The sequence below is a fragment of the Neofelis nebulosa genome, chromosome 14 (genome assembly GCF_028018385.1).
Source record: "Neofelis nebulosa isolate mNeoNeb1 chromosome 14, mNeoNeb1.pri, whole genome shotgun sequence".
Lineage (NCBI taxonomy): Eukaryota > Metazoa > Chordata > Mammalia > Carnivora > Felidae > Neofelis > Neofelis nebulosa.
In genome coordinates this window covers 810276-824982 of record NC_080795.1, presented here as the reverse complement: position 1 = coordinate 824982, position 14707 = coordinate 810276, and the positions used below count along the sequence as shown (strand labels likewise).

The following is a 14707-nucleotide window of genomic DNA, read 5'->3' as shown; positions in this document are numbered from 1 at the left end:
TATATTCGTTATATACGACTATGTATATATGTACATCTCAAGGTAGATAAACTTAAAAATATGTACTTGTTAAATTTTAATCAGAATTAAAAGTGGTGGGGCCTGCCCCTCCTGTCTTCTTTAACCTGGCACCTTGGGGAAGCCACATCTCAAGTGTTACCTAAGGCTCTTCTCAGATTTAAAATGCATGATTTTGAGTTCTGTACCATTTTTTCCAGCTAGGAGGCATCCATTATTTGTTAACATTGTTCATTTATTTTCAAAATCACATTATACTAGTTTTTAATATTTTTTTAAAGCCTATTCATCTGTTTTGAGAGAGGGAGTAGGGGAGAGGCAGAGAGAGGGAGAGAGAAAATCCCAAGCAGGCTCCATACTGTCAGCACAGAGCCTGATGTGGGGCTCCATGCAGGGCTCGAACCCATGAACTGTGAGATCAGGACCTGAGCCAAAATCAAGAGTTGGACACCCAACCGACTGAGCCACCCAGGTGCCCCCCATATTATACTATTAAAATAGGTGTGAAAAGAGATGCTGTTGCTCACAATATTTTTATTTCTCTGTACTGTTTTCCGGCCTTGTCTGTGGACGTATTTTTTTACATGGGGATAAATTATTGATAAATGTAGAGTTGTGCCAGTAACAAAGAATGTATGTTATGGCGCTGTGATATCCTTCATTAGACATTTACTGAATATCAACTGCATGTGAAGCATTAAGCTGGGTGCTGTAGGAAGAAAAGATACATAAAATAAGGAAATAGACGTGCACCTTATTGGGGGCTCAGACTACCCTTGACTCGTTGTATGACCTGCCAGGTAGCCTGAATAGCACTTGAAATCATTGTTTTAAAATCATGAAATCCTTTATATTTAGTTTATGTTGTTTGACATTTCGGATTTTTAAAAAATGAACTTTTATTTTGGAATGACTTAATATTTACAGAAAAGTTGAAAGACAATACAGAAAATTCCCACATACCCTTAACCCACTTTTTCCATGTCACATAATTGTGGCATATTTGTCAAAACTAAGAAATTAACATTAGTACATTATTGATCACTAAACTAGATTTTATTTGGATTTTATCAGTTTTCCCACTAATGTCCTTTTTCTATTCTAGGATCCAATACAGGGTACCATATTGAATTAATTTGTTTATTTTTAATACTGTAGCTCATGATAATTTTTTAAGATGTAATTTTTATATTTCCATTGTAACAAATTTTGAAATACAGAACAGCACAAAGAAGAAAAAGTTACCTGTCACATCTGAAAGTATAATAAAAATTATTAAATTGGTATGTTTTTAAAACCCTCTCTTACTGTAGAGATGATGAAAGACAGAAAGTGTGTTTGGACATAATTTATAAGATGATGGCAAAATTGAAACCAGTAGAACTCCAAGAACTTCTGAATCCTGTTGTAGAATTCATTTCTCATCCTTCTCCAGTGTGTAGGGAACAAATGTATAATATTCTTATGTGGGTTCATGACAATTACCGGTAAGCTGTACATTAATTTTTATATTACTTTTTTCAAGGGAGCATTTGGGTGCCAATAGCAATCTGGAGTAGATTATAATAAATAATAAAATGTTTAAACATTTTTAAACGTAGGATTATTAATTAAAACGAGTTTATTTTAGTATATTGACATTTATCCTTATTTTAATTCATTTCATGTATTCGTGAGAAATATTCAGAATGTGCAGTTTTTGGTTGAGTTAATACTGTAATTTGTTTTTACAGTTCTCCTTTTAAGATCTGACAAAATTAAGAAAATGAACTCTGTGGGATGTCTTCATCCTATAGGACTGCCACCACAGCACTTCCCATGGGGTCTGAGTCCATCCTAGGACCTCTTAGCGTTCCCAGGGAACCCCTGCAGCCTACTCCCATTATCCCCCCTCCCCCCCCACGCTGTCCTGTGCACGTGAGCCCTGTCACACTGTAGGAAGGGTGATGACAGTCACCTGGATGGGCTTGCAGAGTCACCAAAGGAAGGTGTCAGGGTATGTCCGTATGAGGGTAGGTTCTGCTATGGTTTGGGAAGTTAAAGTTCCACGGGAAAAGCCAGATTATTTTACTTTAATCTGGTTGGTGTTATTACGGTTGAACAAAAGTGATAAGAAGACAATATTAATGTTTTGTCATTTTGTTATTTTTCTCAGAGATCCAGAAAGTCAAGCAGATGAGGACTCCAGGGAAATATTTAAGTTGGCAAAAGATGTGTTGATTCAAGGGTTGATCGATGAGAACGCTGGGCTTCAGTATGTGTTTCTCGAATAATAAGGCCAAGACAAATAAATTAGGGATGTTTCTTTCTAGACTAGCATTGAGTATTTGTCCACAGTTTTAGAATTATATTTATAGTATTACCATTTTCTCTGCTTTATGCATTCATGATGTTTAATAAAAATGTATTTTGAATCACATTAAGACTTAAAAATTCTGAGAAGTGATTTTAATAAAAAATTCTTGAAAAACTGTGGGTAAAGCTCTCTCTGCTCACACAGTGAATTAAAGTGTTTCAAAATAAAAAAATCTGTAATGCTGATTATTATGTTTCTCATTTAACTCATGGTTGAGATCACACTATACATATTAATATTGAATGAAATGTTTGAAACTTCAGAAGTAGGAGGAAACTATAATGATTATATAGGAAAATACAAATGACGATTGTTTTTCTCTAAAATATCTAAATTTTATGAGCGTTTTGTCAAGTACTAATTATAAAAGAAGGGTCATAAGCTTTTTGTATGATTCTGTATATCAATTAATTTTCCATTCTGTCACAATTTTAAACTCATTTTTGCTTTTCAAATTACATTTGGATTTCATAAGCATTCATAAATTGTAAAGCCTAACCTGGCTCTTAACTAGTTTAAGTTTTGAATATTTTATGGCACTAATTTTTGGAGTGAATTGTTTTAGCAAGCTAGTGAAGGATTTTATATAATTTCTTAAGGTGTTTTCTCAGTTTCAAAATAGCTAATATTGTATACTCATCATTGAAAACTTCCCAGATAATAGGGATAAGAATAAAATCATCTAGTTTTTCACCTCTTGTTAAATATGCTGAAGTTTGGAATATTCCCTTCCTTCAGTGCATATTGGTGTTCATAACTCATGTTACACTCTTGATACAATTTTGAATGTGGTTTTCCTCACGTTAAGGTTTATAGGGGTGAAGGACTATCTTCTCGACATGACACCATGTGTAGGGCATTCTTTCTCATTTGACAATATCTGAAAAATCTTTCCTCTCTGCTTTTCAGGTTAATTATTCGAAACTTCTGGAGCCATGAAACTAGATTACCTTCAAATACGTTGGACCGATTGTTGGCACTAAATTCCTTATATTCTCCAAAGATAGAAGTGCACTTTTTAAGTTTAGCAACAGATTTTCTGCTTGAAATGACCAGCATGAGCCCAGATTATCCAAACCCTGTGTTTGAACATCCTCTGTCAGAATGTGAATTTCAGGTGAAGTATTTGTCTCTACAGTAATAAATATTATAGGGGCGCCTGGGTGGCTTGGTCGGTTAAGCATCCAACTTTGGCTCAGGTCATGATCTCATGGTCCATGAGTTCGAGCCCCGCGTCGGGCTCTGTGCTGACAGCTCAGAGCCTGGAGCCTGTTTCAGATTCTGTGTCTCCCTCTCTCTGCCCCTCCCCTGTTCATGCTCTCTCTCTGTCTCAAAAATAAATAAACGTTAAAAAAATAATAATAATAATAATAAATATTATAAGCTTTTCCTATCTGTTAGTCAGCAAACATTTTCTAATAGAGTTAAACTGGCTGTCTTTGTTTTATTGAGATATAAGTGACATGTTAGTTTCAGGTATACAACATACTGATTTAATATTGGTATGTACTGTGATGTGATCACCACGATAAGCTTAGCTAACATCCATCACCATGGAGTTACAGACTTTCTTTCCTTGTGACCAGAACTTTTAACATCTTCTCTTTTAGTAACTTTAAAATATACAATACATTATTATTATTATTATTATTATTAATTACATTATTATAACCACACGTTATATCCCCATGACTCATTTGTTTTTTTAGCTGGGAGTGTGTACCTTTTGGTTCCCTTCACCCATGTCCCTTTCCCCCATCCTCTGCCTCTGGCAGTACCCAGTCTGTTCTCTATATGTATCAGTTCAGGCTTTTTGTTTTGTTATTGTTGTTTTTTGGATTCCACATGTAAGTGAGATTCATGTGGTATCTGTCTTGCTCTTTTTGATGTATTTTACTTTGCATAATGCCCTCAAGGTCCATCCATGTTGTCACAGATGGCAAGATTTCCTTCTTTTTTATGGCTCAATAATATTCCATTGTGTGTATGTGTGTATGTACGCATATATATATATGTATGTATATATACATATACAATATATATACAATATATATATACATACATATATATATGCATATATATACATATGTGTATATATATATATATATATATATGCGTACATACACACGCACCTATATGTATCTATGTATGTATACACACGCACATCACGTCTTTATCCATTCATCCATTGATAGACCACAAAAGTTGCTTCCATGTCTTGGTTATTACTAATAAGCTAGCATAGAGATGCATATATCTTTTCAAGTTAGTGGTTTTTTTACCCAGAAGTAGAATAGTTGGACCTTATGGTATTTCTGTTTTTAATTTTTTGAGGACTTCCATAGTGTTTTCCATAGTGGTTGCACCAATTTACAGTCCCACCAGCAGTGCATGAGGATTCCCTCTTCTCTACATCCTTGCCAACACTTGCTATCCCCTGCGTTTTTGAGCATAGCCATCCTGACAGATGTGAAGTGATGACTCATTGTGGTTTTGATTTGTGTTTCCCCGGTGATTAGTGATACTGGACTTCTTAGTTTATTTGGAATTCTCACACATCCTTTCTGAAACACTTCTATTTGCTTTAACCTCATCTGCTCACACTCTCTTCACATGCTCACACTTGTCCCCCTTTCAGCCTCCACTTGGATTTTCCTTTCTCCATAATACCATCCCCCTTCCCCATTAGCACCCCCCAATCCATTTGGTAGATGTTAAGGTTGTGCTATCTCTCGGCAGCCTTAACGGCCTGTGATGATTGAAATAATAACAGTTGTGCTCAGTTCGTCTATGCTGAGCCAGGCAGCATAGCCTGACTTCTCAGCTTGTTGCAGCTGTGGTGCCATTACTGGGTGTGGCATTAAGCCATTTAATGTAGAATGTGATGGAGGAGAAAAATGGTTTTCCTCTCCCAATACTAATTAGTATATTCTAATTGGCAAATAATTTATTTAAAATTTTTAAATTTGAAGGGGTTCTTCTTCAGCTGTTTCCCACACAGATATATGAAATTATATACCTGTCTGCTAATGGCACCATTGGATTTTAAATAAAATTATTTCAGTGTTGCTAAAGAAGGACCATGATTTCATTCGGAACTCTCTTACATGCAGGAATATACCATTGATTCTGACTGGCGTTTCCGAAGTACTGTCCTCACTCCAATGTTTATTGAGACTCAGGCCACCCAAAGTGTTCTCCAGACCCGGACCCAGGAGGGATCCCTCCCAGTTCAAGGAGCGATGGCTAAGCAGATACGGGCCACCCAACAGCAGTATGACTTCACACCTACACAAACTGCAGGTACCTGTCAGCCTGAACACGTGCCTGCTTTGCACCAGGCAGTATGATCTATGGAAGCAGCCTCCACTGCAAGAACATTGGCTGTAAGAGTAGTGAAACAGTAATAGAAAAAAGTGGTAAGAACCACAGAAAAGTCATGTCAGTCAAAGGAGAAAAGGATTAAAGTTCCTAGAGGTGTCAAATTCTTAGAGTTAGAAAGTGGAAGGGGGCCTCTAGGGGTTGGGTGAGAGGCAATAGGGAGCTAGTATTTAAAGGATATGCATTTTAGGGCATCTGGGTGGCTCAGTCAATTAAGCGTCCAACCCTTGATTTTGGCTCAGGTTCATGGTTGTGAGATCGAGCCCCCCATCGGGCTCCAGCTTAAGATTCTCTCTCCATCTGCCTCTGTATTTCCCCTGTGCAGGCTTGTGAGTGCATGCACATGCATTCTCAACCTCTCTCTCTCTCTCTCTCTCTCTCTCTCTCTCAAAAAAAAAAAAAAAAAAAGAAAGATACGGAATTTTGTTTGAGAAGGTGGAAATGCTCTGGAGCTAAATTGTGGAGATGGTTGCCCAACTGTGTGAATATACCTGATGCATAGAAATGTACACTTCAAAATGGTTAAAATAGTTAATTTGGTGTTCTCTAAATTTTACCACAATAAAAAAAGTTGAAAAGGATTATTTTTGACTGGAAACAGCAAAAGTTACAGTACATTTATGTTTTGCTTTGGTTTTGTCCAGAAAAGTCTGTTTAATGCAACAAAGTTAAAATCCTTTATCTCAAAAGCAAGTACTGAAGAGCTAAACCAAAATCATTTACTGTGTTTATAGTTATTAAATTTTTCTTTCTTAAATTGTTCACCTGTTTCCTTTGATCAGCAAAGTACAAGTTGTAGAGTAAAACACGTAAATCATTTCAATTTTTTTTTAATTTTTTTTTTTAACATTTATTTACTTTTGAGACAGAGAGAGACAGAGCATGAACAGGGGAGGGGCAGAGAGAGAGGGAGACACAGAATCTGAAACAGGCTCCAGGCTCTGAGCTGTCAGCACAGAGCCTGACATGGGGCTCGAACTCACGGACCGCGAGATCGTGACCTGGCTGAAGTCGGACGCTCAAACGACTGAGCCTCCCAGGTGCCCCGTAAATCATTTCATATAAATATTTCAAACATTTTTCCTTTATATCAATTTTTTCATGTCTGTTGGTTCTAGAAGTAGGATTGATTTGAATAACTACCATGGATATTTTATGATATTGATGTTAGAAGACATGGATCTTAGTACCTTATAACACAGAAAAGGTGTTACTGCTTGAAGGAGCAGGTGGAGTATTTTCCTGCTTCACAAATGAGGACCCTGAGGCCCAGACACCTGAGCTGCCTCGGGTCGCTCACTAGTAACTGATAGAACTTCTGCCCAGTGTCTCTACCCTGACATGGCTGTCTCCCTGGAGGAGCTGTCCCCATTCCTATGGCAGGTGAGCACACAGAGGCCCCAGGTGTCATCCCCAGGATGAGGCACACCTTGTGTCCCACAGTGTGGCTCCCAGTGTGGCAGGTGCGGTGGTGCTGTGTGGGTATGGCAGGTTGTGCAGAGCTGAGCATGCTGTGACATTTGCAGATGGCAGAAGCTCCTTTAATTGGCTGACTGGGAGCAGTATTGACCCGCTGATGGATTATACAGTCTCATCCTCGGATTCCTCATCTTCCTCCTTGCTATTTGCCCACAAGAAGAGTGAAAAGGCACAGAGATCACCCTTGAAGTTAGTGGGCCCTGATTTTGGGAAAAAAAGACTGGGACTTCCAGGGGACGAGGTGGATAACAAAGCAAAAGGTAAAGTAAGCTTGCTGAAATGTATTTAAGTTAATGCGGAGGCTTAGATAAAGTGTGTTTCTGACTGCATTCACATTTCCTTGTAACCTGTAAATAAAACCATTAAAATTTAATTCAGGGGCATCTGGCTGGGTCAGCGAGTACAGCATGTGACTCTTAATCTTGGGTGTTGTGAGTTTGAGCCCCATGTTGGGGGTAGAGTTTACTTTAAAAAAAAAGTAATAATAGTAATAGTAAAATTTAATTTAATAAATGGGCATTTGCCATGTTGAAAGCCTAATTTTAGGTGGACCAGAAAAAGCTATAGAATAAACTGGACTCAGTCCATTCATGTGGTGACTCTCTGAACATCAGGGCTTGGTAAGGCAACAGGTAGGTGATGCTGAGATGAGGCAGAATTAGCAAGTCTCAGAGAGAGAGTGAGAGAGCACCAGAAAGGACCTGAGGAAGAGGCCACCTTTGGGACTAGCCTTGTGGACTTGGGTGTGGGAAGAGGGAGGGTGAACAAGGACCAAGGCAGGAAGTATGGAGCATGTTTGGGAAGTGGAAGGGACCCAGGTCAGCTCGAGAACATGTACTGACTGGCAGGCCCTGTGGCAGTCTGACCAAAGTGGTGGTGTGGGACATGCCCACTGGGAGCATAGAGCAGACAGCTGGGGATATGGAGGCAACCACAGCTGTCTGTAGTGACCCAGACAGACAGCAGGGGTCTCTGGATGACTCCTTAAGGGGCCCGCATGGAGCAGCATGTGGGTTGCCCGAGGGAGCCTGGGAGGCTGAGGTCACAGGCAACCTCCCGAATACACCCAGGGTCCCAGTGGGGAAGATGAGGGGAGACGCGCCACGGGGGCTGCAGGGAAGTGCTGGCAGAACACGCAGACCCCATGCTGAGGGCCAGGGTTCAAGTCGGCTCTTTGGGAGAAGGGCAGCTCTGGGAGTGAGTGAAAGCCCAGAGGAAGAAGGTGGAGAGACAAAAGGTCCCAACATAGAACCTTGGGCAAATGCCAACCATATGAATTCAGGTATAAAGAAGTAAAATCAGGAGAAAGGGTAAATTCCTTTTATTTTTAAAAATGTTTTTATTAAGTTTTTGATTTTATTCCTGTGTAGTTGACATACAGTGCTGTATTAATTTCAGGTGTCCACTATAGTGATTCAGCAATTCTGTACATCATTACCCAGTGCTCGTGATGTTTTAAGTACACTTAATCCCCTTCTCCTGTTTCACCCATTCTCCCCACCTCCCCTCTGATATGCTTTCTTTTTTTTAAGATTTATTTTTAAGTAATCTCTACACCCAACTCACCCAAACTCACAACCCCAAGATTAGGAGTTGCATGCCCTAGTGACTGAGCCAGCCAAGTGCCACTGGTATGCTTTATTTTAAATAAGGGTAAATTCCTTTTAATGGAATCATAGGAACTGAACACATGCATGAAATGCTTTCCTCGCTTCCAACCACTCTGTTTCGCATTTAGTCGCAAATCTGTAGCCATACACAACTCTCTGGATTGTAGGAGAGCTAAATCCAGCCTTCTTTTGCTTAGCACTCTGGGTTTGAAGGGAGCTCATGAGCGCATTCCTGGTATGCCCTGACCCTGCTCGTCTGCCTCCCACCAGTCTTCTTTCTTTTATATCTTCTTCCTCTGCTGTTTCTTTGCCAAACTGTCTTCCACCAGAGTGCATGGCTCTCTGTCCTTCTGTAACTTTGACAATGAAAGCCCCGAAGTTAAAATGAAGTCCCGGAGTGACTGTCACCTTCCCACGGTTCATGAATTGTCTTTCACACCCTTTGTACTTGCTCACCCCAAACCCATGGCCGTGCACCTTCCCATGGGATTGTTGAAGAGGTAGGTGTGCATCTGGGGCAGCCTCCAGTCCTCCTAATGCATGGTGACTGCCTGTGGCCAACTCTGCTGAACGGGCAGGAGGCTCAGGAACAGGGAAATGCTGAGGATGTATAGTCCACAACTCAAGCTGTTGAGCAGTGTTTCCCTGTCTTCACTGACTTTGTATAGAAATTAAGGCAGTAAGAGGTGAAACCTAACTTTTAAACCATTTTCCTTAAAAGTTTTTATATGAATTTGAAAAAGCTGGAACTGAGTAGGTAAAATGAGTACTATTAGCTATCCATTTTAATTTGATTAATATATTTGAATCTCCCCTTGTACCTTTGTTGATGTAAAATATTTTGCACACTGTCTTCTTTGGGGTTTATGTATTTTCTTGCCTAGAGAGGAGTATTTGAAAATCATTAATATATGGTGGGGGCACCTGGATGGTTCAGTCGGTAAAGCACTGGACTCTTGATATTAGCTCAGGTCATGATCTCACTGTTGTGAGATCAAACCCTGCATTGGGCTTTGCACTGACAGCGAGGAGACTGCTTGGGATTCTATGTCTCCCTGTCTTTCTCTGTCCCTCCCCTGCTCACACACTCTCTCAAAATAAATAAAGAAACTTTAAAAAAAAAAATGGTAAATTAATCCTTATTGTGATACTATTTATTATCCTTAAAACTTAAAAATTTGAAATTGTAACCTAATTAAAATACCATCATTTTCAACCATTATTTTAATTCTTTATTTCAGTTTCCTTTAGTTATTTGTATTAGAGTAATACATGCATGTAGTTTAAAGAGCCAAATACTTTGCCAAAGCTTGTTAGAAGAAACAGTAACCCATTCACTCCTGAAATCATCGTTGTGCTATATGCTAACTAACTTGGATGTAAATTTAAAAATTAATTAGTTAATTAAAAAAAGGAAGAAGGAGAAGGAGAAACAGTAACCATACCCGTTTCCCCAATTCCAGACACAACCACTTACACCCTTCCATAGCTCCGGACACTATTTGTATATTACCACCCTGCCTTTTTTCTCCCGTCCGGTATGAGTCGTTCTCTTTTGGCTTTTGCACTGTGGACATCGAGGTCTTGGCTCCAGCTTGTCTGTTACCCCCGTCCACCACACACACCACAGTGAATTCGTCCTGTGCTTTCCTCCTGCGATATTATGTCTTGGTCTTGGTTTCATCATATTTTCCTCTTATTTTGGCTACATAAATATTATTTGTGTTCAAGCCGTAGTGATACTATGGTTACTTTTCTTGTACAATAATTTTTTCTGGGCATTAATAATTATTTTGGTTTAGATTCCTACATATTTATCACTTGTTTTCCTCTGAATTATCTTTTAATGTGTCCCAACGTATAAATGTTTTATCTTAAAAAAAAAAAAATCTTCCTGGAGCTTTTGGGTTGCCCTGTTCCAGGCTGCTTGCTCTCGGAGTCTGTTCAGCCATGGTCTGGACACCCTGCTCATCCTGAGGGTCTCTTCACCTCTCCTGGATCTGATTCTCCTTCCTTGGTGTGTTCCTTCTTTCTGGTGGATCACCTCCCTGAGTAGCTTCCTGAGAAAAAGGGTCAGAAACAGTAAGCTGTTGGGTTTTTTGGGTTTTTTTTTTTTAAGTTTATTTATTTATTTTGAGAGAGACAGAGTGTGAGCAGGGCAGGGGCAAGAGAGAGGGAAAAAATCTCTGTATTGTCAGTGCAGAGCCTGGGGGGCTCAAACTCACTAAACTGTGAGATCTGGCCTGAGCTGAAGTCAAGAGTGGGATGCTCAACTGATTGAGCCACCCAGGCACCGCCCCCCCCCCCCCCCCCCCCCCCGCCCCAAGCTGTTTTTGATGCCTTGATGCCTTACGTTGCTTTTGATCACACTCACCCCTGCTGGGTAATTTAGCCATAGAATTCTGAGTGTGAACATATAATCAGGGGTTCCTAGTCCCCAGGGTTGGGTAGGGAAACCTGGTGGCATTCTTTGTGTTGATCCTTTGTAAGAATTGTATCCTTTCTCTGCAGTAGATCTTAAGAGTTTTAGGAAATTTCACAAAAGTGTCCTTTGGTGCATGCAGGTCTGTTTCAGTCCAGTTTTCTGGGCACAAGGAGGGTCTTGTCACATTGCTAACTCATTTTCCAGTTTTGGAATATTTTTTCTTGGATAATTTTGTTGATGATTTCCTCATCCCAGTTTTATATTTGTAATCCTTTTGCTTGGATAGCAGACCTTCTGGATTACCTTGGTAATTTTCTCGTTTTTTTCATTTTGCTTTGTATTCTGGGAAATCACTTCAACCTTACCTTGTAATTCTTTTAAGTTATGATATCATATTTTTAGTTTCCATGAGTTTTTTTTATGTTCCCTGAATGCCCTTCCAGTCCTTGATCCACTGTTGCAATTTCTACTCTTTTTGATAAATGATAAGTTTTGGAAAAAATTTTTTTCCCAGATGGGCTGCTTTCAACGGTTGCTCTTTCCCTATTATTTAATTTCATTTCTGTCTTTCATGTTTGAAGGTTTCCTCACAATGTCTGGTGACTTGGCTTTTTGCTTATACTCCCAGAAGGGGCACTCAAAAGGCATTTGGAATAGCTGCACATTGGGCGTGTGGAGGTCAGCCTAGACCAGGACGTGGAACCCCATGATGTGTCAATACTTTGGTCTCTGCTTTTGTGCTGGTGGATTACCCAGAGGCAAAATCTCTAGTCTCTTGCCTGCAGGCTTTAGGCCAGGGTGCCAGCACCCTTGGAGGCCAAGAAGGAGGAGGCACTGCAGGTTCCGGAAGCCCTTGTGGTCGCTGGTGGAGTAGTTGCTCTGCCTGCAGCCATGCCGCCCTGTGCACCCATGGGCCCTGTGTCCTCTCCCAGGCTATCTACCTGCAGCATGGTGGGCAGGGGGTGGGGGCATTGCTTTCTAACCACACCTCCTGCTGTAGCTTCACTTTCCTCCCTTCCCCTGGAGGTGCCGGGTGCTGCCAGACCCTGAGCCTTCCAGGTCTTCTCCACTGTCATTGCTTTGTCCCTCGTTCTCTGCATGGTGGCAGTGGGTTCGGCTGCGTAGTTATAACTTTCTATTCTCTAGCTTCCAAAACTGATTAGTGGTCTCCTGTGCTGTTCTATGTCATTAAAACAAACAAAACAGAACAACTAGATGAAAGTAAAAAATGGAGATAAGCAAACAATTCCACTTTTAGAAGATTCTAGAAAGGAGGTAAAGCCAACTGCGAATTGGCCATCTGTAACAAACCTGCTTTATATTCTTCAGGTACAGACAGTCGGGCAGAAATATTAAGATTACGCAGGCGATTTATAAAGGACCAAGAAAAGCTCAGTTTGATTTATGCCAGAAAAGGTGTTGCCGAACAAAAACGAGAGAAGGTTTGTATCTGTTTTGAGAATTTGGTCAGAAATACTTATTTTATATCAAAGGATATATACTAAGGAAATAAGCTTCCCATCAGATATTTGTTCCAAAACAAAATTACAGAAGCAGCCACTATATGAATTAAAGTTCCTCTGAACCAAAGATTAGTCCTCTAACGTAGATGCAAAGGACAGTCATGACTCACTGATGAAGTCGCGGGAATCTTGGAATGGGACCCATGTGGGTAGTCCCATGAGTCTGTGTTATGGTGTGGCTCACAGGCACTGCCGGGACCTCACCTCTGCCCTTTATCTGGGACTCTCACTGCAGTCTGGCTTTGTTCTTCTCTGGGTACAGACTGGCTTTCTCCATGTGGTGGAGACGGATGCAGCCCCCACTCATTCCTGAATCATCTTACAGCTTTAGCCTCTGGGAGGGATTGGCCAGAGCCTTGACCCACCTTTGGTCTGGGGCTACTGTGGAATCAATAAGCTGTAGTGAGAGGGGTGAGGCCACATTACAACCAGCCCCTGTCATGGGGGGTGCCTGGATGAAGAGGGAACGGTGAGCCCAGAGAAAGGGGTGGGCAGGTTGGTGGATGGTTCAGGGCTATCTGCTGAAAGCAGGAACTTGAGGACCTTTTGTGGCATGAATTAAACATTTCTCAAAATGTGGAAATAATGAAAGAGGTTGTTTAGCCATAGCTTCAGTATTACTTATGAATCAGTAATTATGACAGAATTTTCGAGAAAGATGAGATTGTGAGTTAACAAAAAAAACTGGCTTTGTATTAATTCAGTTTAAATCCTCAATCCCTTAATTAACTTCCACATCTGAGTATGAAGTGGCCGAATGGTTCCACTATATTGTCTGTGGTAAGAAAATGCACTTTGCATCTTTCTCTTGTCTCTATAAGGACAGCTATTCTCTTGAAGAAGAGGGTTCAAAATTTCAGTGCCCCGGGATCCTCTTACGCTACCTGTCAGCGGCTCCTCCCCACCTGCAGGGCATTCTGCTTCGCCCACCAGAGAGGTAGCCACAGCCCCTAATTAAACCTGAAACCCAGCTGGGCTTGCCTGAAGGAAGTAAGAGGCAGACTCTGAGCAGAGGGAAGAGATAAAACCAGGATCATTGGGCAGAAATCACAGGGAGATATTTTGGTCTGACACAAAGAAAGTCCTTTTAATAATCAATAAATGTGGAACGGCCTGCTGTGTGGGGCTGTTCATGCCCTGTGAGGCACGTGTTCTCATCTGAAGGGGCTGACCTCTCAGTAAGGATGCGTGGTGGTGATCAGGCATCGGAAGGCCATGCACTTCATTTGTTGGGAGCATTGTGCTCAGTGTCCGGCACGACTCTGAATGCTAAGGGTACAGAGGTAAATATGATGTAAGCGCTCGCGGGGCTACAGCCCAGCGTGTAAAACAGAACAAGCCCAGAATGAGTTAAGATTATAACAGGTGCGGTGTTGGAAATTAACCAATGTAATGAGCACGTAGGGGAGACTATTAACAGGAAGTGGGAAAGGAAGACTCTTTGCAGATGATGTCTGCAGTGGGAACCAAGAGTGAAAAGCTGTGGAAAGACATTTTAGGCAGAGATGAGCAGGTCCCACAGCCCTGTGTGGTGGGGAGTGGGGGTGACTCAAGAGCAGGTGCAAGGTCAGCCTGGCCTGAGCAGGTGAACAGGCGTTGGAGGCTGTGGTCTCACTGGGCCTTGGAGCCCAAGAGTTTTCTAAGAATTAAAAGGAAAAACGAGCTCCTGGGTGGCTCCGTCAGTTAAGTGTCCATCTTTGGCTCAGGTCATGATCTCACCGCTCGTGAGTTTGAGCCCTACATCGGGCTCTCTGCTCTCAGCACAGGGCCTGCTTCGGACCCTCTCCCTGCCTCTCTCTCTCTGTTTCTCAGAAATAAACATTTTTTTTTAAAAAATAGGAAATACAGCCCCCTGAGATAGCTTTAAAAAGTTTTAATTCAAGTTCTCTGATTTTAGATATTCCCATTACTCTGT

General features: G+C 41.0%; 1 protein-coding gene across 2 annotated transcripts in view; it reads left to right on the top strand.

Moving 5' to 3' along the window:
• Positions 1-14707, top strand: part of PRKDC (protein kinase, DNA-activated, catalytic subunit) — a 219433-nt gene that overhangs the window by 132300 nt on the left and 72426 nt on the right. For both annotated transcript variants that reach the window (XM_058698565.1, XM_058698566.1), the window contains 6 exons: positions 1332-1505; positions 2174-2272; positions 3284-3491; positions 5488-5677; positions 7282-7494; positions 12599-12711. In XM_058698565.1, the coding sequence (XP_058554548.1) occupies positions 1332-1505; positions 2174-2272; positions 3284-3491; positions 5488-5677; positions 7282-7494; positions 12599-12711 (997 nt within the window). The remainder of the gene's footprint in view (positions 1-1331; positions 1506-2173; positions 2273-3283; positions 3492-5487; positions 5678-7281; positions 7495-12598; positions 12712-14707) is intronic.